The sequence below is a fragment of the Dermacentor albipictus genome, chromosome 8 (assembly GCF_038994185.2).
Source record: "Dermacentor albipictus isolate Rhodes 1998 colony chromosome 8, USDA_Dalb.pri_finalv2, whole genome shotgun sequence".
Lineage (NCBI taxonomy): Eukaryota > Metazoa > Arthropoda > Arachnida > Ixodida > Ixodidae > Dermacentor > Dermacentor albipictus.
The window spans coordinates 113,820,432-113,845,768 of record NC_091828.1 but is presented as its reverse complement, the minus strand read 5'-3'; the positions used below and the strand labels follow the sequence as shown (position 1 = coordinate 113,845,768).

Sequence of the window (25,337 nt, the reverse complement as noted above, 5' to 3'; positions counted from 1 at the left end):
CATGGGTACAGAAAATGGCATTCAATAGTTAAGGCCTTAAGTTGTCACACGTTAAGGCGGAGCTGTCACACGTCCAAATTTAATGACATTTGACCCGATGATGTTGATGATAGCGTCTTCTGAAGTGAGCAACGTTAGGGTATGAATTAAATGAATATGTATTTACAAGTTTAAACTGTCATAATAAACAGTGAAATGTAAAACTAAGCGCACTATGGCACGGTTAGCTTGGTTTTTTTTGCTGTCTTTTAGAATCGACCATAGCAACTCTCCAGTCTATGTTAAATCTGAAGCCCAGAAACGAAATGGCGCCTGTTGCAGCACCGACCTGAGGAAGTTCGTCTTATCATCACGCAGAGTCCGTAAATGCAAAGACTGCACATGAACGGCCTGCACATGACGAAATACTACCATGCAACATATACAACCCATCCACAAGTGACTTTCGTCTGCTTCACAGGTTGCCAACCTTTTGCGCAGCTTCACTAGCTGCAACAATCCTTGTTCTCAAAGACTGTTTAATAAAGGTTTCTCCTCATAGAAGTGCTGATTGTACTTCAAAGTTATGTATAAATGTTTTCTTACAGGTTTAAACATTTCAAATACTGTACTTGCACTGAGAAACGCGTACTTGACGCCATGGCTTGCGAAGCTATGGCGTCGAGAGTAAGCATTTTTCAGTCTAACGAGTTCTGGCGGACGCATTAAGTAATGAATGGCATTAAGGCGAATGCCATTTGATGTGCTCATGTGGCATTACACAAATGACATTAAATAAGACATTAGGAAGTTAACGCCATTTTCTGTGCCCGTGTGGAACGGGTATCACTGGCTAAAGAAAACTACACAAAGTAGTACGAGTGAGGCTTTGCTGTGAAAGTTGCGTACATTATTTTGTTGAGGTGCTGTAGCGCAGCATGTTTTGGGCATGGGGGCTGCGGCGAGGTCACTGTTAAACTTTATGTGCGTTGGCTGCCACTTTCCCTTTCCCTGTTCTCTGAGAGCACCGGTACAGCAGCAGGGCCGTTATAACACTAAATAAATACACTTGTTGCCGTCCGCCCCCAACGCAGACCAGGGGCTTACTCAATTGTTCTGGTATGCCAACCGTCGGAGTTTGGATGTGGAGAGAAGTTCTCGGACGGCTACATGCGTGATGCATACTGAATTCCAATTCTCCTGGTCAGACTTATTCTTGTCTGGCCACGCCGAGGGTCCTTTACCCGAGGCGTGTACATTACCTGTCCACTGTTGCGGTTCTGCAGACGAGCGTCCGCTTCAGCGCATGAAGCATGTGTCATTTAGGTCACGGATCTCCAGACCCTCGTGGTGGTCTAGGCGACTCCTGGTAGAACACGGTGTAATAAGCCATGAAGCTGGTGCTGCCGATTGCCTTATGCGGTGTGAGCGCCCACTTTTAATGCAATAGCATGGAGGGCCCCATGTTGTAGAAAATCTGGCGTCTGTGGTGTTTTCCATTGAGAGGAAAGTCCAAGCAAATCTAAGCTTAGTTTCCCCACGAAAAAGAAAAATGTATATTTTACTGGAAAAAAATATTGCAATATTTATTTCTCAGGCCACCATCCACGAACTGCAAATTATAGGAACTTTCCAAAATTACAGGAATAGTTTTCACGCTAACTGAAATATATATATATGTTTTAAAGGATAATAACCCATGCAAGTTCTCCTGGCCAGAATATAATCTTGTTGGGACCTTCAGATGTAGAACAAGAAAATTAGACATAGCACAAACTACAGCTTGGCTCACATTTCCACCATTTTTCCTTTTTTTTCCCCATTATATGACAAATGCAGGGGACTCAAATTTTTTCACACCTCAAGCGAACTAGTGTCTTAATTTATGGCAAAGTTTATCCTTCCAGTCGTTTTCTTTCCTGTACATGTTTGTTTCTGTCGACAAGATGTAAGTGCCACCACGTGGCTGCTCCACTGCCTGTTCTTGGTTGAGTGCTTTGGCGGAACGATAAAGGAATGTTGCTACGTTTAGTGTGATCCAGGTGGCTTAGTGGCAGTAGTATCAGCTTGAGAAGTGTATTTCAGCCAATGTTTCTAGTTTCGCACAGTGATGTTGTGATATCTGTATCTTAAGATACACAATACATTCTTTCATGTATCAGAAATACAAATACTGATACACATCTTACCAGACGTATCATGATACACATACAAGATACCCAACGAGTATCAAAGGTAGTATCTATGATACATGTATCTTCACTAGTGCCCAGCACTTCTCACAGCTTGGCTATAAACAGAGCACACATACCCGGATTTTCAGGTGGCGACGCTTAGTGTGTCACGAAAGTGCTGACCCGATGACTGCAGAATAAATTTCATGGAAGCTCTTGTAGATGTTGCTTCTTTAATAAGCAGGCACAAGCTTAATGTAATCAGGTATTTTAGCCTTTAATAGCAAATGAGAATACAGTTTTAGTTGGGTGTCCGCAACGTCAAATGTACGCAGCGCGCGAGGTCATGTGTACGTAGCAAAGCACGCGCACACGAAATGGCAACAGTTTGCCAGACGCAAAAGTTTAGAAGGGGACTGCTGACTTGCATGCGCAGGAGCCGGTAGCGAGCTACTCAGCGCCGCCATATAGTTCTAGCTTCTGAAACTGTGCGGCCAATATCAGTCGCCACGAAGTCAAACCAAGCCAGAGTCAAATCTTCAGCAAGAGCTGTGAGAACGTCCTACAAAGCTCGCAGCGGACGCACACACAGGACTGTGCATGCAAATTGTTGCTTCCGTGGGTTTCCTGCGTAGGCAGAGCGGCTGTGGACGCCCAACTAAAACTGTCGAATGGCTTGTGGTCCTTGAGCATGCCAGTCCACGTGGTTTAACACTGCTTACGACATGGGCTTCTTGAGTCATAAGTCTCGCAGCAGCAGCACGGCAGTCAAATGCTGAATTGAAAAAAAAAGAAAAAGAAACGTGGACTTCCTGAGCAAAATGCATGCAGGCATCTCCAGAGCACATTATCTGACACCTGTACAAGAGCAGGCCTCCATTCTTTTAGTCACATCAGGCTCATAAAAGAAAAAAAAGCCACTTCACAAAAAATATCACTGCATAAAGCATTAACTTGATGTACGTAGGCTCTGTGCCTGTGACACTGTTGATCAAAGTGCATTTGTCTTCAGTTACATGGATGGTGAATTATGTGCACTGATGAAAACTGTAAGCATAAATCATGTTACAACTCTCGAAGTTGCATGTGTTTTTCTTGAGGTGCAATCAATGCTGAATGTGTAGTGGTTGCAAGAGGGCTCATTTTTTGCGCAATAATATTACTACTTTGATACTTCTAAAAATACTACAGTCGAGGCAGAAAAAAGGCACTCAACTTCGTTCTGTTACGCAGGAAATTGACAGATCATTAAAAAATTAGACCTTGCTTTGTTGCAATGCTGTAGGCAATGTGCTCTACTTTATACAGTCACAGCTGCAATGATCTTTGCCAAGGACAAATGGAAACTTTTCAAGTAATGGTGAAAGAAATATTGGTTACCATTATAAACTTATGTGCCGCAGGTTGATCCAAATATATTTGAACGAGTACAAAAAGCTGGGCTATGAAAAATTTCCTAGATGTCAACTTTGCTGCGAGAAACGGTGGTGATGTTGTCTGTCACTGCTCAAGTGAAAGATGCCTTTACCATAGCAGTGGCAGAAAACACCCACTTCCCACTTAATATTTACTGCAGACACACTAGACAAGTACTGCACACAAATATATGTTAAACTAAACCCACCACGAGAAAATTTACGTTTTAGTTATAGTATGCTGTACAATATGCTTGCAAGAAAGAGTGGTTATTCTGATACTAGAGCTTTAAAAAACGCTGTAAAATCTAGAATGTTACTGAATCTACAGAACATAGCCCCCAGAAAACTGGAGCAACAATGAGAGATGGGAGTTTACCTGATAGAGGAGACCCGATCCCTTAGGATGTTTCATCAAAGCATCTTTGATGGTTCAGTCATGAGCAAGCTTGCTCAGGGTCACTCCAGGACAGTGGCTACCGCCTTGTGAAGCTGCTTCATACTGTCTTGGCAATACAGGAATTGCATGCGTGCAGTGACCACACCTTGGTGACATTTACGACTAGTATACTACTTTTTAAGGAGACGCTTAAAAAATGGTACAATAAGGTAGATTATGCTTGTGGAAGATGAAAAAGATGTCAGTGTGAGCAGAGACTTGGCAAGCCAAATATGGCACAAATACAAAAGACTGATGGTAACGGAGCATTCAAATACCTGCAGCAGGTGTCCGCAGTGTTGTACACTTATCCACTAGCGGCTAGGTTATTCTATATCAATCAACAGAGATAGATTACATTGCATGCAAATGTAGGCAAGGACAGTTTATAGCATGCGCAAATATGACCCAAATCCACAAAAATATATCTTAATATGCAATGTTGCACTGTATTCAAGCACGTGTATGACTCAGTTTACTGATTTGCATGCGTGTGCATAAGCCGAAGGTGAAGGTTTGCACATTTACCTAGCCGATCTAATGAGTGTGTGTTCATGGCATGTTTCCCAAAACACCTTGCTTAAAGGTGAAGAATTTCGTTTTCATATTTGCAAATTCCATAAATAATGTAGCTGCAGTTATTATATAGACTACACTAAAGCAAAGAAAGCACAGTGATGTAAAACTACCAGAAATAAAAGATATTCAGAGGAATAATGATGCACAAATATGCTGTTCTCTTTAGAGACAGAAACGACACATCATGCTTCTTCATGTGCACAGACATACCTTTTATGAGCTGCAATTTAAGTTTTTCTCAACACATTCTAATTCTGGTTCAAAAACTTCAAAACTTGTTCATTGTTCTTTTTTCCCATTACAGTAAAAGCTCGTTAATTCGAACCGCAAGGGGAAGCCGTTTCAGTTCGAATTAACGAAAGTTCGAAGTAACAAAAGTGAAGGAGAATAACAGTAAACTGCGATTTGGAAGCAGTAGGGCATGTCAGAAATTTAATGCTTGAAAAAGTCGGTGATCGTAGCCTACATTTTTTCCTTCAAGGCGACAGCTAGCACTTCTTGCTCTAACGGGTGAATGTGGCAGAAGGCCTCCTCTTCGTCTTCTTCAAAACTGAAGAAAGAGACGGGCAGCATGCAATCCAGCCATGACCTCCGCAGTGGAGAGCCGCACTGGTGCTTTGTCGTCCTCCTCCTCCTCATCACTGGCAGCGACAGGTTCAGTGCTTTTGACCTGAGAAATTATGTCCTCGTCTGTCAGCGTAACACACACCACTGCACCCTTGTCCACGTCGACATGGTCAGCAAATGAGATTTGCAAAGCCCCCGAGATTTGCGATGGGCAAGAAGTCTCGGAGGTCAACGTAGAACGGAGAGGAGGCAGCCGCCGCTGCCTTCTGGCCGACCCCGCGCTGGTTAGATTTTTCTCGATTTTGCCTTCTCTCGCCGTTCTCTCCATTCCGGCGGCGATGCAGCCTTGTGTGTAGGCAGTAGGCGCGTTTCTCTGGCCGTATGCCAGGCGCCAAGCCGCCGGCATGGTGGCGTGTAGTTCGAATCATCCGTGGCGGAACCTTCTCACGTTCGAATTAATGGGCTTTTTTATGCATAAACTTCTGTGGAGCTTGGCTGGACCAAATCGTACAGTTCGAATTATCCATAAATTCTAATAACTGAAGTTCAAATTAACGAGCTTTCACTGTACCATAACTTTTCTGTTCGATGAAATCTTTCCTAGCCGTACCTAAATAAATTGATTAATTTGAGTGACAGTTTTTCAACAAGTTGTTGGACACTGCTGATGGAATCGTTCTGTGAGCAACACATGTACCATATGAAATGAAGAATGCACTTTCGCTATCAGTGAGATTTTACCATTTTTGCATATTGGGGTGTCTGGAAAAATAAACCTTCAACAGGAGGTATCGTTCTAACTAGACCCCAGTCCTCTTGGCACTTCCCCATTCAAGCAACACAACATTTGTACTTTTGTTGAATCACCAACATATTTTTAAATGACAGTAGCAATGAAGACAGAAGCTTCATTTGGGTATTTTAATTTTCTGATCTGACGTCAACGCTGTTTTAGCAATGCTTCAAACATACGTACATGCCCAGGAGTGCGTGTTGTTTTGACGATTGTGCTCAATTAATACTAACAGCAACATTATTTTTCCCCACCCTGGGTTCTTCTTGTTCATGAGCACTTGGACAGCTTATGCAAAAGTTATTACGAGTAATACTTCCCATCGTGTGGAGTTTTCACTCGTACAAGGGCATGCAGTCTATTTCAGACCACGCTTCCAAAGAAGCTTGAGTAATAGTCTAATCTCCTATTTTTTTAACATTGCCTATGCAAATGACCTAACTCATTACTGTAGAATACTATGCAACACTGTAAATTACTGTATAGTACTTTGCAAGTATACAACGAAAAGCATGTAAGGGCCCCAGCGCTAGTTCAAGGTGCACAACTAGAACAGCTTGCTTGCACAAAAAGCCAGTCGAACGCAATCAAGTGTGACGAGGCTTGTGCATGCTCCCCTATCTGATAACCATTGCTTTGAGATCCTAAAGAATGTAGTGAAAGAAGGAACCAAGTGTTTGCAGCAATGAGTGAAAACAAGCGCTCCCTACACGACCAAATCTGCATAGCACATATTTTTTTGGCGTTGTGTTTCTTTAACTTGCAAAAGTTGGGAACTAGGGGCAAGACACATATCTTGCTTGTTTAAGATTTTTCCTACACTAAGTACTTAAGATAAAAATAATAAATTATTACTTTTAATCATGCTTCTTTACAAGCTTCTTAGAAGTGTCGCATAAGAATTCTCAAACACTCTCGGAGCAATTATGTCTGCTTTACTTCCATTGAAGGCACCAACGGTCAGGGTACAATTTAATGTGTCACGGTATAAGTTGTGGCTATTGTTTTAAAAGAAAATGTTAAAACATAAAAACACAAAAAATGAGGACATTTCAAACAGTAACAAAAGAATGAACAGGAGACCCATACAGTCAGTGCTCACTATAATGAAATCGCATCTGACACAACATCTTTATTATATCCAATATTCCTTAGGAACATCGTAACACTGCAGGACAATTTTTATTTAGTGCACTATATCTGATCATTCGTGTTTGTTATATTTAGGTCTGACTTGTACATTACAGTAGAAAACTTTCTTGTAAAGTAGTACGGACATGGAATTTGTGATACTCCTTATTTTTTAGTTAACTGCAGTTCCAATTGACAAATATCAGTGTCCTTACAGTTTACTTTAATCAGTCAGTTTTAGAAAACAGGATGCGGACGCTTCATGAAGCCATTATTCATTGGCTCACACAGACCCTGCAATCACTGTACAGTGCAGTCTGAATAAAAATGCACAGAACTTTTGTTTCTTTCGTGAGCAATGTCACCATACCTATTCTTTTTTGCAACAGGACGTTGGCAAATTTTGCTCTTGGTCGTGGCATCACAATGATGGAGCCAGACCGAGCACTTTAGTGTCAAACTAAAATATCCTGTACATGTTTGTCAACCTTCACATTTGCCATGTGTCACTGCCTCATGCGTGAGAAACATATGGTAGAGTTTCTACAACTCCAGATGTGTGTCGGTACTCAATTAAACCTCCAGCTGTTTTATGTCAGTGTTAGTTAATCAGGGTTTAATCATGCAAAAGCAACTAAGCTGTGCCAGCCACAAATTTGATATAAAATCAATAGCAAGATCAGCAAAAGCTGTACTGCTCTAAACATTAATCGGGAAGCCTGTTTCATCTAAGCACTTCCGTCAGAGGCACATGTGGGTCACAATATGTATATACATCAATGTGCAGATACATGTAGAAGGAAATTATCGGTCATTGTTTATATAGTACCTTTCATCTTCTCGTGCACTTCCATCAACGCTGCTGTTCCCACGATTCCACCTGGACTGCAGTGCTGCAAGTTGGCACATTTGGTCTTGCGCACCACACTAGAGTGATGTGGTGTTCCGTCTGACAAGATTGATGGGCTTGTTGAGGCAGGGGATCATCCTAGGAGAGTGAAGAGCTGCATAATCAACAGGGGAGCGCGACGTTCAAAATTTTTAACACGAATATAATGGTCCATCCCAGTGGTCATTGCCGTGTGCTCCAGTGAAGCTTTGAAGGCCATTTAACAATGTAACCAAGCTTTGTCATGACACCAAGCACACTCCTACAGTGCTAAAACAAATCTAGAACAACACTACTAACGTAATTTGCCACCACAATTCAGCTTCACTGCCCTCCGAGTGCTTTGAAAGCGCTCACGAGAAAGCACCCAAATGTATCATAATAATAGCCCTTGCATATGTGGTTCACATTCAATTAGAGAAGTTACTAGGCTCGAAATTGTCAAGCATTTATTTCTATTCAAATTATAAGGAATAAAATAACGTATTGGAGTTTGAAGGAGGGACGTTGATGCAATAATTGGTATGGACTGCCTGATGACACCCTTTCCCAAACATCAAACTCAACCTTTTACAATAAATTGTTAGACATTTAAAATATGTACTATGCAGTTTTAACTGTGCCACATCTTGCTCATTCTTTGTCTATATCCTTTTGCATATATTTTTCATATCTTTTTGCCTTATTTGCTGCACACTATAAAGTTCTGCTATTGGTGTAACTGTACCATCTTGTGCGTCATCTTTCGTTGCTTTAGTATATTGTCATATTTCCCATTCCCCCCTCAATAGTAATCCTCTGAAGAGCGAATGTAGTCTTGATAGAGGTAAACCAATTTACTATTAATCCAGTATGACCATATTTGCACCCACTTAAAGCAGTGTGCGCTGCTGCAGAATCCCAATGCTCTTCTCAAAGAACAAAACACTATGTGCATGATCACATAATGCATACTTGTTTCGTTACTATCATTGTCATTGTGCACCAAGCGACTGAAAGCAGTCGTTAATCATCTAGTACACATTCCTCAGCTGAATGGACATCCTCTTATGATGGCATTGCAGGCATATATCATATAATGTAAGTAAGACTCATTCTTTTGCCAAATGTACTTCACACAAATAAAACTTATCTGATTCGAAAATGAGAAAATATTCTACATTTGATTTGTCATTTTTCTAGAATGTTCATAATCGATTCGATGAGAAAATTTCACTATTCAAACACCCCTCGTATGCAACACAGAACCTTTTCGGTTTTATCTGTTCAGCTAGAGCTGTAAAACTAGGTTTAAAAAGAAGGAAGAAAAAACACAGCCCTCCCTTTCTCCACATTACTTTTCATAGTTGAATAACTGCAGCATCAGAACCCTGTCCCACTCCACAAAGCTTTGCATTAAGATATAATGACGAAATGATACCTTGAAAACTACATTCAGACATTTCTTTTCTGGGCAACGAAGTAAAGGAAGTGATGGTCAAGATCTCGCAAATCTATTGTTTGAGTAGCGAAAACATGGCTTTATTCATGTGCTGGAATATGCACCCAGGAGATACGAAAGTAACCACTGTGGCACAGAAGCAGCAAAACTTGTCAGTTGGCCCCGTTTCCAAAATCACTGTCACAGTTTCCAGAGTTCACGCATGGTTCTTTTCTGAGCAGCTTGGCCTGCCACATGGTTGTGTTTAAATGAAGTATGCAGGCCCTTTTCATTTAGCAATTGCCATAGTAGTGGCTTAAGGAATTAATTTTCTGCGACCACTGCCTATAACTGTCTGCCTAATCCATTTGTAGCTTGGCAGCTTTTGGCATCCTTTTTTGATACACCCTCGTGATGATGCAGGCTTTGATGCAGGATTCACTGCATCACAACCTGCAATTCTTCCACATTAAAGTGCACGCTTGCATCATGACCCTCAACTGCACCATGGTGCAGCAATACCTGCATACCTTTTTGGCAGGGCGTTGCAAACTGGGGCACGCATGGTGTCATGCAGACACTTGCCAACACAATGGGCTTTGGCAGAAGATTGTAAAAGTTCCCCAACCTCTTTGAAGTAGCCTTTACATATCTGGAGTTGGCTCCACACTTTGGAAGTTACGTAAGGCCCGATTGTGCTGCGCGGTTCCTTATCCTACGATGCATTGCCATGGCAATCGCTTCAGACCGAAACCACAGACCAGCAGCTGTGCGCAGTGTCAAAAACACCGTCACACTTTCAAAGTCCCTCAGCAATTAGGCCGAACAAATGACAGCCCTCACCCCTATGCTCAACTGAAAGGTACATGCAGTGCACACTGCATGGGAATTGTTGGCAATTACATGCCAACATGTATGTGCACTGCACTGGCAATGCTTGAACTCTTCTGGCAGCAGTGCCATCAGCCATGCATCTATCAAATAGACCTGTTAATCGGGCAGAAACATAGGCGAAGCAAAGGTCTGCACAGCAGCAGCAACGCGTTAGAAGTGCTTAGGGCGCGCCGGCTTAGCACACGCCTGCAAGTCTTACCTCGCCAACATATTTATTGTGATAGCCTTGCCGTGGTTCCCTCTCTGGGATTGTGCTCGTCAGCTTGGTTCCCGTGCAGGTGTCTCCAGCCTGCAATGCAATCAAGCCAAAGTGAAGCAGTGAAACACACAGTAAATAGAACTAAAAGGCAATTAAAAACATTCGAACTAATTTTATGGCTCTGAAGATCCAATGCATGCCATGTTTAAAGCCATATTTGAAATGAGGCAAGGGTAAATCGATCTTGTGATGGTCTTTGAGATTAGTTTACAGTTCACGAGTGTGACGACTTTGTCACTGAAACTATGAAGAGGTGGCCAGCGACTCACTCCGACAACGTATTGCAACGTTTTTCACTCGTGCAGCAGCACATATCTGCATTTTCAACAGGGATCGCATTCTGACAGTGTTTCTCTAGATACTCGAAAAGAGCAAGCTCCAAGCTATAAGGAGTAGTTCCATGCATTCACCGACATCTTGAGAAATAATATCCTCATTCACTGTTGCCTACATGAACTTCTTTTCTAATGGTCTCAACCATTCTTACTCCTGGAATGCCATGGCTTGCTGCTGACCCACTCAACTGTATTAAATGCTATCACTGTATAAGGGCCACCCTCGAGATATTCGCCATGCATGTCATCTATACTAATTTTGCTAGGTGCCACAGTGAAAGAATTTGGCATAAACACGATTGTTACATGGTTCCCCATGATAGATGAATCATGGAAGGAAAGATCCTTTGTATGTGAATAAAAAAAATGGTGCTCATGGGTGTCTCCCTTTTTCCTCAATATTTGCTTAATATTTTTCGGGTACCAAAAGTTGGTTTCTTTGTGCATCTGGCAGGGTGAAAGCTACATTCTTCTAGAGTTGTCAAGGTCTTCGTCTCCAACCCGCCCCTCTTTCTTTGCCATATATTTTTTCCCCTTTCAGTATCTTCTCCCATCTACTCGCTGATGAACTTTGATTGTCTACAAAGTAGAATTTTCCAGAAAGTTGGACCACGCACAGCTCTCTTCCGTATGCATGACTTCAGCTACATAAGTATACTTGGATAGCCAGCGGCATTTGGTGTCAAGATTTCTGGTGAGATGGAGTGTGGTCACCAGTGTGTTCGTGTCTATAGGCACATTCATTATGGTTTCACTGTGCCATAGTAATACGAAAACATTATATGTCCCCTAAGGCAGAAAAGCCGGCGTTGTAGGCAACTAGTGATACCAGAGATCATCATCATGGGGGATGTCAACAGCACCTTGTATGATGTCAATAGTAATACAGAAATAAAGTTAGAACAAGTTAGAGTAAGGCAACTTAAGGTGGTGTAATTAAGCTGAAGTAAACTGAATGAAGGTGGATTAAGGTAGAGTTGTGAAGGACACATGACAGTGTACGACATCACTAAATATGCACATAACCAATTAATTAGAGAAATCATAATGCCTTCGCATTCAAATTCAATTTTTAAGCCATGAATATTACACTCTTTACAACAAGACGAACAGAATGTGTGTGGAGCTATCCACCTTTCCCATACGTTTTAATGCAATTGGCATATTTCGGATACTTCACGCACTTTCTGGTTTCTGTCTTATCTACCTGACTATATATGTCCGTTTCTAACCATCTTCCTCAACCACGTCAACTTGGGTCACTGCGTAGTCCATGATGTAGAGGTAGAGCATTGAGTTGCTGTGATGAGGGTATTAGATTTCATCGTAGGTGCCACCATGGAACTTGTGGATGATTATGGCACTGGCTTGGACAATGGGAAATTGTTTGCGCCTCACAGTTACGCCTCACAGTTCTTTGCCTCACAGTCACAGTCACAGTCTACGCCTCACAGTCCTTTGCCCTTCACGTGGACACTGACAATGACAAGATCGATGGCAACCCATTTACCACAGATGTCGGGATCACTGGCTCAGTAATGCCGTCCCTTCAGCACGGCTGCTGCAGCCACGCCACGCGGCAATTCAATCCACAGATGAAGCGGGTTGTTGTTGGTATCCCTCTGCACATGCCTGAGGATGCCTACACAATCATTGGTGAAGCGGTCCGAGAAGTCACCACTATGAATGATCATGTAGGGCTTCTCCCGGCACAGCAGGATCTTGCAGGCCAAGTTCGATGTCTCCACTTTAGAAATTTTGAAGATTCTAGTTCTGGCTTGCGCATACTCCTCATTGAATCATTGGCCACAGATTGTATCCATGGCAAGGCAACTAATGGCATCATTTGGTATGATGTGTGTGTGTAAATGGAAATCAATAAATCAAATCAAATCAAATCATTTACACAGGCTTCAGTGCTGGCGATGTTATAAGCATCAGTGTCTTTATTGGTGTAGAAGAGACACACTGCAGATGGAATCTTCTCAGCAGCCTGTTCTACTGTTACAAATCGATTGTCCAAGAGAGGTACCTCGTCCGCAGCAAGTCCTCTCCCCTCTCCAATCTTTGTCAGTATGGTTGCAATCTGTTCGTGATCTGCTGTATGACAACATCTGTCAGTTGGTAGGAAGTGAGGTTGTGCCATGGCATAGTTTCCGTGCCGAAGATGCTCTGTTGCAACTTTGATCGCTTATACACCTCTGCCACTCTCAAAGGTGGAAACTGCCTTAAGTCACCGCAAAGTTATGACACTGAATCAGCCAAAGGGTTCTGTAAACTTCTCAGAAATCGTCCCGAGTTTTCAGTCGATCAGCACGACTGTGTCCACTGACATCGTGCCAACCTCATCGACATCATGCTGATTTCACGTCGTGCAAGATGCAGCAAAACGAGTTGATGTTGCTTGCGCTGTGACCTTGGTCAGGATTCTTGCCGTATATGATCAGCTTGAAAGCAGCATGCACGGTGACTCCGCCTATGGCCACAGCAGCTTTTCCAGTGGTAGCACAAACGATGAGCGAGCTGATGCTGATATCACGGTTGCCACTCCTGTAGTAACAGTTGTAAACATCCATGATTGTGCATAACACAAACGTCTTTCCACAACCAGCTGCACCAGTAAAGAAGATTAGCAGTGGGTTCGAGTCAGGCAGAGTGAGGCGATGAATTACTTCTTGCATAAGTTCGAACAGCCTCACATTCATCCTTCACATCCGTTGCTGGGCATGACGGCTGTACTGTTGTGAATTTCGGGGTTCATGTGGCCATCGAAGGTTCCATGGATGGTGCCATGCCAGGTGCCAAGAGAAAGGTGGCTTCCAAGTGACGAAGAGAACGAAGTATTGAAAAAAAGTACATGGTTCAGTTTTACAACACGGCTCCAACTATCGGAGCACACTACATGCTAGAGTCTTTGCATGTCCGAGCGTCTCTTTTTTTCTCACAGCTGTCTGGATCCACATTTCATGCCGTTTGGTACCCTCTCTCCCTCGTCGAGAAAATTCACTGAAAATTCACAAATGCCGAACCCCCACTTTTCTCCAACGTGGTGCACCTACCTCCAATGTGGCACAACCTATGAGGTAACCATGTAGCAAACTGAACCTGCCATCAACGCTTTCCCTGGGAGTTCTTGACGATGACCCTGTCATCGATCAGCGCCCTCTTCATGACGGTAAGGAAAGACGACATTGCTGTCTTCAAGCGAGCTGCCTTGAAGAGAAAGATGAAGCGCGAACTTCAACCGTGACAGCTGCAAGTCGCTGGTGGGGTATCATTCGTTCTGGGATAGCCAAGCACAACAGTACGCACCTGCACAGCTAGACACTTTATGAGAACCGAGCTAGCATCTTCCCGCTATGCATGTTGCTGCACCTTTACCGCTTTCATATTAACATTCACGAGCCGGTCAGTCATGCTGTGTTTTGCCTCCCTTTGCAGATCAACAGCATCTCGCTGTGCAACCTCTTCTGATATCTTACTGTTGCACAACTGTTCTATTTCACGAAGATCCATGTGAGCACTGCTGAGACAAGCTTTCACTGTCAAGATGTGGTGCACATTGTTGTCGAAGATCTCGAATGCATTGCAATCGAGGATGTCTGTCACTTGCAGGAATGAATGGAAGAGTGGCACAAGTTGTCATATGAAGTTGAGCACGTCAGACACAGGATAGTTGCTGTAACAGAGCACTGCAGGTTGTGCTCTCGATCGGCCATTAGCAGTATATAATGTCAGGTGTTCAGCATAGGTAAGTGCTTCCAGCTCCAGCGGACGATCTTTGTACTCTGAATTGTCATCTTGCACCACATGTCTGTGCTGTTCTCATCCAACCCATCCCGTTTCATTAACACTGAATGTTGAACTCTTCCGAATGCGAACTTGCTGCTCTGACCACGAGGTGTTGGCTGTGACCATGACGCGACTTGTGTGCGACACGCTAAGGCAGAGTACATACCAGGCTGCCTCCTGCACCAACATCTCGATGGCTTTCAACATCTAACACTGAGTTGTCGAAGAGCTTGGGTGTACATTACACTTGAGTCTGGAGATTCGTACATGAGTGCACTCGGCTCTTTATGCAGATTAGACATGCTTCGGTTTGCTTTGTTGACATGCTCGACCACATACGCAGTATACGTGTACACATCCAGCACAACCTGCAGGCCCACGTTCGAGTTCACACGACTGATTGTATTCACAGGTTGAACTAATTATACCTCACTTGGTCCCAATCCCGCTTCAGTATTAGAGTGGGGCCCTATCTCAATGTACTCACTGGCATCGTCGATGTTGTTATGTCTCCAGAAATCCTTAATCGACTTTCAACTTCCTTTGAGCCTGCTTCTCTTCTCCAGTGTGGGCAGGCGAGAGTGGAACGATGACTCAGGTAACTTCCATGGGCCAGAAAGGCACGTTAAAAATCTACATTTCATTCTGCCATTTTTGAAACACGTGCAGGCAGTGCTGGGCAGTATTAAAGATGCATGTATCTTCAATACTATCGTAGATGTTGCTTGAGTACCTTGTATCTGTATCATGACATGTCTAGCAAGACGTGTATCAGCACCTGTATTTCCGATACATGAAAGAATGTATTGTGTACCTAAAGGTACAATACATACATACTGTCATTGCAACGTCACTGTGCAAAACTATAGATGTTGGTTAAACTCCGTTTCTCAAGGTGATACTGCTGCTGGTAAGCCACCTGCATAAAACTAAAGGCAGCATCATTATTTTCTCTTTCCACCAGAGCCCTCCAGCGAGGGAGGCGATGAGATCTGTGCATTCCTTTTGGCGGAGCAGAGTCACATGATGGTGCACGTGCCCTCTCAACAAAACCAAGCGCGCATATGTCTGCGAGCAGCCATATGAAGAGCTTTCGTGTTAAGTAGCTAAAGCAACCCCAATAAACTGTTTCGGAATGAAAGTATAGTTTGAGCAAGAAAGACAGACATTTTGAGATACTAGGAGACATTTCATTCAAATGAAACAAGGTTGGTTGGAGTTAAGAAATTCCCAAGCAAACATTTTTTGTGCATACGCACTTGGTGCTGTGAACGTATCGAAGTATCTTAACATACAAATGGAAAGTATCATATCGGATACAATAATTGTGGCAGAATTTTGTATCGTATCAAGATACGATTGCAAAATATCTTTGTTTAATCCCGTACGTAGGTGTGCTAGTATGTCGGACAGCGATGTCTCTTGAGCGTTTTGGCATCTATGGAGATTAAATGTTCGGTCGTGCAGACTGTTTCAGGACCAGGCTGAAACAACAGGAAGAAAACGAGTGAAAAAGTCTGCATGCAAGTGCGGCCCACCTCGAACCCAGGAACATCCACCTGAAACGCAACAGCAACGACAGTGGCACGTTCCTGTGGAAGAGGCTGGAGGTCGTTCTTATGCCAAAATCGCACACAGAGCAAGAGAATTATAGCCAAATGGATTCTGCACGAACCGTTTCTCAAGAATATTTGTTGCACTTACATGCAGGCTCAACCCCTCCTGAGCTTGTCGTTCTGCCTCTGCTCGTTGCCCAAGTTTGGCTTCTGCTTCCTGGGCTCGAATTTCTAGAAATCCTTGCCAGCGTTGGTACCTGGTTTCGGCTTCTCGCACTCTGAGATCCGGATGTTGTTCACGTTCCTGACGCATCAATTTTATCCCTCTTTCCCGTAAATCACGGTCTCGTTGCCTTTGCTGGCGTTTGGCTTCAGCCTCCCTAGCGCGCCGTTCCGGGTCCTGCCTTCGCTGGCGTTTGGCTTCAGCCTCCCTAGCGCGCCGTTCCGGGTCCTGCCTTTGCTGGCGTCTGGCTTCAGCCTGCCTAGCGCGCCGTTCCGGGTCCTGCATTCGCTGGCGTTTGGCTTCAGCCTCCCTTGCGCGCCGTTCCGGGTCCTGCCTTTGCTGGCGTCTGGCTTCAGCCTCCCTAGCGCGCCGTTCCGGGTCCTGCATTCGCTGGCGTCTGGCTTCAGCCTCCCTAGCACGCTTTTCCGGGTCCTGCCTTCGCTGGCGTTTGATTTCAGCCTCTCTCGCACGCTTTTGCGGATCCTCACGTTTACGCCGTATTCGCTCCGCTTCTTTTGCATTAAGTGCCGGGTTCGCAGCACGTTTGCGCCGCCTCGCTTCAACCTCACGAGCCCGCAACTCGGCATCCTCCCGCCGCTTTCTCCGCATGGCCTCAGCATGTCTGGCTTTGGCCGCGGCGTTCTGTTGCTCCGTGTTCCGTGGCCTCCCTCGAGGTCGAGCTCCAGTCGATGTAGATGCCCCAGTGGCACCGTCCGAAGAGCCCTCCTCACTAGCAGACCCCACCGCATCCATCGCACGCGCCTAATTCTCTCCGCACTGAGAATTAGCGGCCTCATGGAGCAACGAAAGCAATGCACTCCTCTTTCAAGGACGCGTCTCTGGGTGCGAGCTTTCTAGTTCTTATTGGTTCTTATATTTGTCCCGCATTGTTTGTTCTTTTCACCATAGCGATAGCAAACTACACGCTTTCCACCGCACGGCCGACGCCGTCCGCCGCTGCCATAGGCACCGTTTATAGATCCATGGATGGATGCTATGGCCGTCCCCTTTGAAGTACGGAAATGGGTTGCGCCACCAAGCCCTTGTTATTATTTTGCTTAATGTCCCAAGAAAAAACACACAAACACAAAGAATTCCCGGCATCGAACCTTTTGAACCATTACTGAGAAGTATTTTTGTACACCTCCGTTTTCGCGGACACGTGTACTTTGCCCGTGATATCCTTGAACCAGCCTGAACACAAGTGTTTCAAGGAGGCCAGACATAAATTAAGTTTCTCACAATATCGTGAGAAACTTTATGAGGCCAGAAAGAGCCTAGACCGGCAACTGGGTAGATACATTAATAAAGGGAAAATCCATTTATAGATCCATTTGTATAGATATACCTTTACACTAACTCTATGTTCACATTCTAGTAAAACGTGTTCCATCGTTCTATGATCGTTCTCCTGGGGGATCAGCCATGAATCGGGCGGTAAAAAAACCGTTATTTTTTATTGCGAAAGCAATACTGCTCGAGGTTTCCGCTCTTGGCCGTCGTCCCGGAGAATCCACCATTGGCCTTTAGCGTGACCTATGTGTGACGTCATACCAGCTGTGGAAAAGCTGGACCCCAACTCGGCTCGTCGCGATCGTCCCAGCGAATCCCCCACGCGCTGCTGCCGTGGGGGAGGCGCTCGCTCTTGGTGGCGCAACCCACAGCCCCGTTCCAAAGGGGACGCTCATAACATCCACTGACATCCATCCATCCGTCATGCCAGCTGTGGAAAGGCGGCCCATATGGGCGGCCCCTCAACTCGGCTTGTCGCAGTCATCCCAGTGAATCCTCCACGGTATGTCGGATGATGTGTATAAGGCGAAGCTGCAACGATGTGCTGCAGCTAAGAAGCGGCGGCGTGCGGAAGAAACGGATGAAGAGCGGGAACAACGTTTAGCTAAACGGCGTGCGTATTATGCAGCCAGGCGAATGCGTTCAACATCTCTTGATCTGGGTGCATCTACAAGTATCATGCATGCTCTCAATGCTGACGCGACTTCGGCGACACCTGATCGTTCGACAGCAAGCCTTGTGGATGCTTTAAATAGCGACGAGACTGCATCTAAGCGTTCGATGAGTCGTATGGAACTCTACAACCTGAACAGAAGACGACGACGTGCTGAAGAAACGCCTGAACAGAGAGAGCAACGCCTTGCCAGGGAAAGAGAGCGAGATGCTGCTAGGAAAGCGAAGCGTGACGAGTCGAGGAGAAAGCGCCAAGCGGAAGAATCACCCGAAGCGAGAGCTCAACAATTGAAGAAAGGACGAGAGAAATCTCTTGCCAAGGCTCGTCAACGTCAACGACGTAAAGAGCATGCGAGAAGAGTCAAGGAGTGTGAGCCCGCAACTCGTGAATTTCACAGACGCTTTACAAACAGTCCGCTTGGCTGCGTGTGTTCTGTGCGTGAACGGTTGTGGCATAAGGACAAACTTACACCGGTGAGCGAACTTATGTTCCCTACTTTGAGGAGGGCTTACCCAGAGTGGGATGAGCAAACGTTAGCGAGTGAAGTGGTGTGTAACACGTGTAAATCCAGTCTCAGAGAAGAAAAGATTCCACTGTACAGTGTGTCTAATGGGTACAAGTATCCGCCTATGCCAGAGGGTTTGCCACGGTTGAATCCTGTAGCCGAACGATTGCTGTCTCCCCGCGTACCTTTTGTACAGATCTGCAGGCTCATGAATTGAAACTGTGTAAAGTGATGAATGAAGCTGTGTAAAGTGATTGAGAATTTGGAGAAGCAGCTAAAGAGTGAAATGGCGAGGACAAAGGAGGAAATCGAGAAGGAAAAAAAAAACGAAACGCGCAGAGTTTGAGGAAAGGGTCGAGAGGGAGTGGGCTTCAAGAATGGAGGCTGTAGAGCGCGCAGAGTTTGAGGAAAGGGTCGAGAGGGAGTGGGCCTCAAGAATGGAGGCTGTAGAGCGGAAATGGAGTGAGGAGCGAGAGAAAGGGCAGCAATTGGAAAAACAATTGAAAGAGATGAGAGAGAGAGAAGCTGAGAGGGAGGCACAGCAGGAATTGAAGGAAAAGGATGCGGGAGGATCACCCAGTGGAGCAGAATGGGGGGCAGACACGTTGACGTGGGGACCGCGGGAGACAGAGGGATGAGACGACAGGAGGCAGGGAAGACCCAGCCAACAGAGACAGGAGGGAGGCAAGATTTGTTTGAAGACAGAAAGGTCTGGGTCGTTGGAAGCTCCAACATATCGCAAACGCAATCAGCACTCCTCAGAACAGTGCAGTATGACAGACGGGTGAAGGACAAATGCATGCCGGGGGCTCGATTCGAAGCTGTGGCGGAGAGAGCCAAAAACATACTGAATGAAAACAGAGAGGGAAAAAACCTGGTAATTTTGCACGCTGGGGTGGATGACGTCCTGCAGAACAGGGGGCGAATGCTGGACAGATCGACAGATCCAACAGGGAGTGGCGAAATTAAGGGCGACCTCTGAGGCGGTGCACATTGCCCTGTGTACTGTCCCAGAAGTCAGGGGACAGGGCCCTTTCATTGAAGAACAGGTAGTGGCGGCCAACGTAATGATTAGGGAGTTGGGGCGAGCCCTCAGGTGTGATGTGGTGGAGGTGAACAGAATGATCGGGGGGAAAAACTTCCCCCCTTTCGGCCCGGATGGCATTCACTACACTACACCTGCGGGATGGCAGGTAGGAACGAGGGTGGGTCGTAGGGCTCAGGCTTTTTTGTAGACGCGCAAGGCAACCCTGCATGCCAAAACATAAAAGATAAAGGACAGGGGAGGTCGGGCAGGACAGGAGCACGGAGGAGGAAGAGGAAGAAGGCAGTAAATGTGGAGTTCATCAACATGCAGGGGGGAAGAAATCGCATTAAGTGGAACGAAATAGAAGAACAATTACAAACGGAAAATTTTCAGGTATATGGAGTTGCCGAAACCCATTTAAGAGATAAGGAGGAGCCACCATTCATTGCAGGATACACCTGGGTAGGATGCAACAGAAAAAGGAAAGAACGCAGAGGAGGAGGCCTTGGGGCGCTAGTGAAGGGACAGGACTGGGAAAGGGTAAGGGAGAGCTGCAGTGAGCACATGTTGCTCAAGGGCACCGTAGGGAATGTTGAGACAATCCTGGGAGTTGTGTATCTGAAAACGGGGAATGAGTCGAAAGAGGAGAATGCAAAACATTTCAAATGTATGGCCAAGGACATCAGGAAGTTAGCTACGAAACGGGAGATAATCATCCTAGGAGACATGAATGCACATTTGGAATACTTTGACGGGGCGAAAGATGCAACAGGGCAGATGTTAGTAGATTTTTGTGAGGCTCAGGATTTTGCAATAGTTAATACTGAAATTAAATGCGACGGGAAGATAACATGGGAAAGAAATAACACCCACTCGACAATCGACTACTGCCTAATGTCCCACAAGCCGTATGAACGGTTGGGATATATGGAAATTTATGAGGAAGGTACAGAAAGCCTGGGGAGTGATCACAAACGAATCAAAATCAGTTTTGGAAGGACAGTACCACTGGTAGAAACTAAAGAAAGGAAAGGGATGAACAAATTTAATGACAGGCAGCTACAAGAAGTGGCGAAAAACATTGAAAGCATGGTATCCAAGCAACCGCAATGGGCATGGACATACGACGAGTTAATAGGTATTTTTAAATGAGAGCTAGAGAAGGGACAGATTAGGAAACGGGAAGTAAGCAGGGAAAACATAAACCGAAAAGCTTGTGGGACCGAGAAGTTAAGGAGGCCATAGAGCAACGCAAAGATGCGTGCAGCAAACACAGAGCAGCAAAGAAAAGGGGAGCCACACCAGAAGAGGTGAAGACAAAATGGGAGGATTACCTTGCAATGAAGAGAGAAGCATCGGCATTAATTCAAGCCAAGATAGCAAAAGTTGGGGTACAGTGGTTGTTAGAGATACGAAAAAAAGATAAGAAATTTTGGGAACACATAAGGCAACAGAGTAAGAAGACAGAGGTGGTTCAGCACTCACTGACCACACCAGAAGGAACAAAGGTACAGGGAGAGGAAGCTCAGGTATGTATTAGGTTAACAATAAAGGAAGCATTTGCAGAGCCAGTGGGTAGCGAAATGGAGAACAATGACAACAGCTGGACAGAATTAGAGGAGGAGAACAGAGGAATGACAAGTAAGGAATCGGACAGAATTGAACACAAGGTCCCTGTGGGAACAGCGACAGGACCTGATGACATACCTATGAAATTGATAAGCATATTAGGCCAGAAAAGTAAATTAAAATTACGACAACTTATTGAACAAGTAGTAGTAGGCGGGGATGTTCCTCAGGACTGGAAATCAAGCAGAATGATATTAGTTTACAAAGGTAAGGGAAGCAAGGACAACTATAAATCCTACAGGCCAATAATTGTCACTTCAGTCATATACAGAGTAGCAATGCAGATGGTGAAAATGAGAATGGAGGAATGGGCAGAACGTGAAGAGATCTTGGGAGAACTGCAGAATGGATTTCGAAGGAACAGAAGGCTAGATGATAATTTATTTGTTATAACACAGTGCATAGAGATAGCGGCAGCCAGGCAGAAACTGCTATGGATAGCTTTCTTAGACATTAGAGGAGCCTATGATAATGTAAACCGCGAAAAGTTATGGAGCCAGTTGAGGGAATATGGTCTAGATGGAAAGGTGATTGGGTTCATACAACAAGTTTATACAGATAATAAGGTAGAGATAACATGGGAGGGGGAAACTACAAAGCCAGCTAAAATAAGAAGAGGTCTTAGGTAGGGTTGTCCATTGTTGCCCCTGCTTTTTATGATTTACATGAGCCAAATGGAAAAGAGACTAGAACAGAGCACAATAGGAGCTGACATAAGCTATATGCTCGAAGGGTAGAAGGTAGCTCAAGTACTAGCCAGACTGATGTATGCAGATGATATTGTACTGCTGGCTGACACCCGAGTAGGGCTACAGGAACTAATGAGCGTATGTGGAGAGGAGGGAGAAAAATTGGGACTGCAATTCAGTAGAGAGAAGTCTGGAATAATAGTATACAATAAAGAAAGGGGGGAACCACTGGAAATACAAAGCACTAAGATTGATCATGTTGAAAAATACAAGTATTTGGGCATATGGCTAAACGAGGGCAAAAAGTACTTGGAAGAACATGAAAAAATTATGATTGAAAAAGTGAAAAGGAACTCAGCTGTAATGAAACACAAGGCACTATGGAACTATAATAGGTACGAGGTGGTTGGGGGCGTATGGAAAGGGGTTTTGGTACCTGGCCTCACATTCGGAAATTTAGTACTGTGCATGAAATCGGAAGTTCAGGCATGCATGGAAACAAGACAGAGAAATGTAGGCAGGCTGGCCTTGGGAGCGCATGGGAACACCACTATGAGGGAGTGCAGGGGGACATGGGATGGACGTCATTCGAAGGTAGAGAGGCAATAAGTAAGCTAAAATATGGACAGAGACTCCCAGCACTGGAGGAAAAAAGGTGGTCAGGAAAAGTGTACAAACATCTATACATGAAAAGTTTGAACATAAAGTGGACACTCAGAACGAGGAAGCTACCTACAGCCGAGGAAGGGGGTCCAACGTGGTTCTAGTGTGGGAAAGGATGTGAAGGAGACGGAAAGAAAAATGTGGGAAGAAAGAATGCTCGGAAAGCCAGCGCTATCTATGTATAGGTCACAGAAACAGGAGATTAAGAGAGAGCTCTTATTTGATAACGTTCCTTGTTGCCATGTTGTTGACCGTATGAAATAAAAAACGGCAGCAGTTCGCGTCGCAGCAGGGCTGTCGTTTGTACTGGTCAAATCAAGTTTCATAACATTGGTAATGACACCGGGCTGCGTTGAAATGAGCAAGTGGCACAAGTTTCAGCGTAAATGTTTTCGCTTTCGGTTCCAGTTCAGTATCATCATCAGCAATCAGCACTTTTCTATGGCTGCGCCGTGCGAGGATCTGCTGGGGCGCTAGCCCGAGATTCGAGCTCAAGTTCGTCCGACATTCACCCGAAGCGGCGACCGATGAGCCGCGAGGTCACCGTGGGTGAGATCGCGTACATCCTGCACTTGCCATGGAACGCGCATCGCACGCCCTCGGAGCCATGTGGACCAACGCTCGGCGACGTCGGGGACGGGGCCGCCGGCACCGCGAGCCCGCGTCCTACGAAAGCGAGGAAAACTCCTCCGGTGGACGCCGAGGAAACCAGGGCCAGGCGCTCGGAGGGTCAGCTGCGCCGCTGGCAGGCCCAGCGCGAGTCCCCCTCCCCCCTCGTGAGGCCAGCGCCCGCTGGACCCGGGGAGAAGAGACGGCAGTGGGCCGAAGCGCAGCGGCGTCACAGGCAACTGCAGCGCCGGGTCGAAGAAGAACGACGTCTGCGGGAAGGCGCCCCACCTCGAGCTGGAAGAACTCGTAAGGAACCCGAAGAAAGGAAGAAGAGACGCGCCGAAGCCCAGCGGCGTCGCAGGGAGGCCCGGCGCGAAGCCGATGAAGGTCGACAACTCCTGCTGGAAGACGGTCCATTGCACGGCGAAGCGCTGTCCCGCCGGGCCGAAGCACAGCGGCGCCGCAGGCGTGCCGAGCGCGTAGCGGCCAACGCTGGCGTTGGGCACCGCTTGATAGTCGATCCCTTCGGCTATGCCAACGCGGTCAGTAGCTTGCTGTCGCCGGTCCTTTCTTCTGCTCGTCGTAGCAGGGGAACAGCGCAGGAATCTGACAAGGACGAAGAATGGTGCAAAAACTACAGCGCTGTGTGTTTTCTTTTTGCCTCTCTTTGTTCTTGTCAAATTGTTGCGTTGTTCCCCTGTTATGATGAACAGTAGGCAAACCTAGTTCGAAACGCTCCGTTCTGTTGCCAGCTTTATGCAGAGAGCCTCTTAGTTTTCTATTCCTTTAATACGAAGCATTCTCTGTGGTGCTGGACTGGTATTCATGGGGTGACCGATGTCTTAATTTCTAGGATGAGGCGCGCGGCGCCGTCTACATATCTTGCCAACCACTGATGACATGATGGGAAGCCTTTATACACACGTCCACATCCTTTTTTTTTTTACATATGAAGGCTCCCTATAGTGTGACAGCAGTGGGTGTAAGGACAATGGTCGTTAACATGCCATGAAAGGCATCATAATCGTCATAATACGTTTGCATGTTTGTGACGAAGGGTAATTAAACAGACATGCCCTGTGCTTGAGATACAAACCAGTGTGGACTGCTGCATCGAGAACAGCTCCCAAATGTATTGTGAAGCACGCAGCAACATTAGCAAGATGTCCTGAATGGGAGAAGCAGTGTGTCAACAAGTAGGGGGCGACAGAAGTGAGTGCAGTGGGCTTAGTGAGACATCGTCAGTGGGAAAGTGGGAATGGGCATTACCTATATTTGTCAATGTGTAAAGCATGTGGGAGAATGTGAAGTGGCATTAGCAAGACATTGTGAAGTCACTCATTGCCAAGCAACAGCTAAGATTGCAAAAGGGATATCAGTGGCATTGCCGAAATGTGAAGAGTGTTGGCGCGTGGCTTAACTTGGTAATTCTCAGTGTTCAGGAGTTGTAGGGTACCTGCTGTGGTTGCTTGTGGCTTCAGCGTTGTGCTGCTAAGGACAAGGCCACCAGATTGAATCGTGGCCGTGGCGGCCGCATTTTGATAGGGGTGGAATGGAAAAACACCTGTGTACCACGCATTGAGTGCACACCAAAGAACCCCAGCTGGTCGAAATTAATGTGGAGCACTACGGCGCGCCTCATAATCGGATCATGACTCTGGCTCATAAAACCCTAGATTTTAATTTAATTTCAAGGTCTTGCAGGGTAAATTACGTGCGTGGGATCAAAGAGCACTTCACAGTGCATAAGGAGGAGGAGGATGAATGAACGTTTATTGCGTGAAACAGCGAGAAAGTGTTCTTT

General features: G+C 45.6%; 1 protein-coding gene across 6 annotated transcripts; it reads right to left on the bottom strand.

Moving 5' to 3' along the window:
* Window positions 1-1,564: 1,564 nt before the first annotated feature.
* LOC135920099 (octapeptide-repeat protein T2-like) lies at window positions 1,565-17,591 on the bottom strand. Of its 6 annotated transcripts, none has more exons than XR_010570174.1 (5): window positions 16,371-17,583; window positions 10,480-10,569; window positions 7,907-8,065; window positions 3,948-4,074; window positions 1,565-2,928 (listed from the first exon to the last, which is right to left on the bottom strand). XR_010570174.1 is itself a non-coding variant. In XM_065454165.1 (4 exons), exons 1-3 carry the CDS (start codon window positions 17,196-17,198, stop codon window positions 7,931-7,933), a joined length of 1,053 nt encoding a protein of 350 aa, XP_065310237.1. In that variant the 5' UTR covers window positions 17,199-17,583; the 3' UTR covers window positions 1,565-2,928; window positions 7,907-7,930. The 6 variants fall into 6 exon arrangements, 4 of the variants coding, with proteins under 4 accessions (XP_065310237.1, XP_065310238.1, XP_065310236.1 ...); XR_010570173.1 differs by having other exon boundaries at window positions 3,948-4,070; XM_065454165.1 differs by lacking the exon at window positions 3,948-4,074.
* Between the last annotated feature and the right edge of the window lie 7,746 nt (window positions 17,592-25,337).

Excerpts from the sequence above, each read along its gene's own strand:
- LOC135920099 (XM_065454165.1), bottom strand. The coding sequence starts at position 17,198 with ATGGATGCGGTGGGGTCTGCTAGTGAGGAGGGCTCTTCGGACGGTGCC. Across the intron at positions 10,570-16,370 it reads AGGAGGGGTTGAGCCTGCAT|GCTGGAGACACCTGCACGGG; the intron begins GTAAGTGCAACA and ends ATTGCATTGCAG. Across the intron at positions 8,066-10,479 it reads ACAATAAATATGTTGGCGAG|GATGATCCCCTGCCTCAACA; the intron begins GTAAGACTTGCA and ends TCACTCTCCTAG.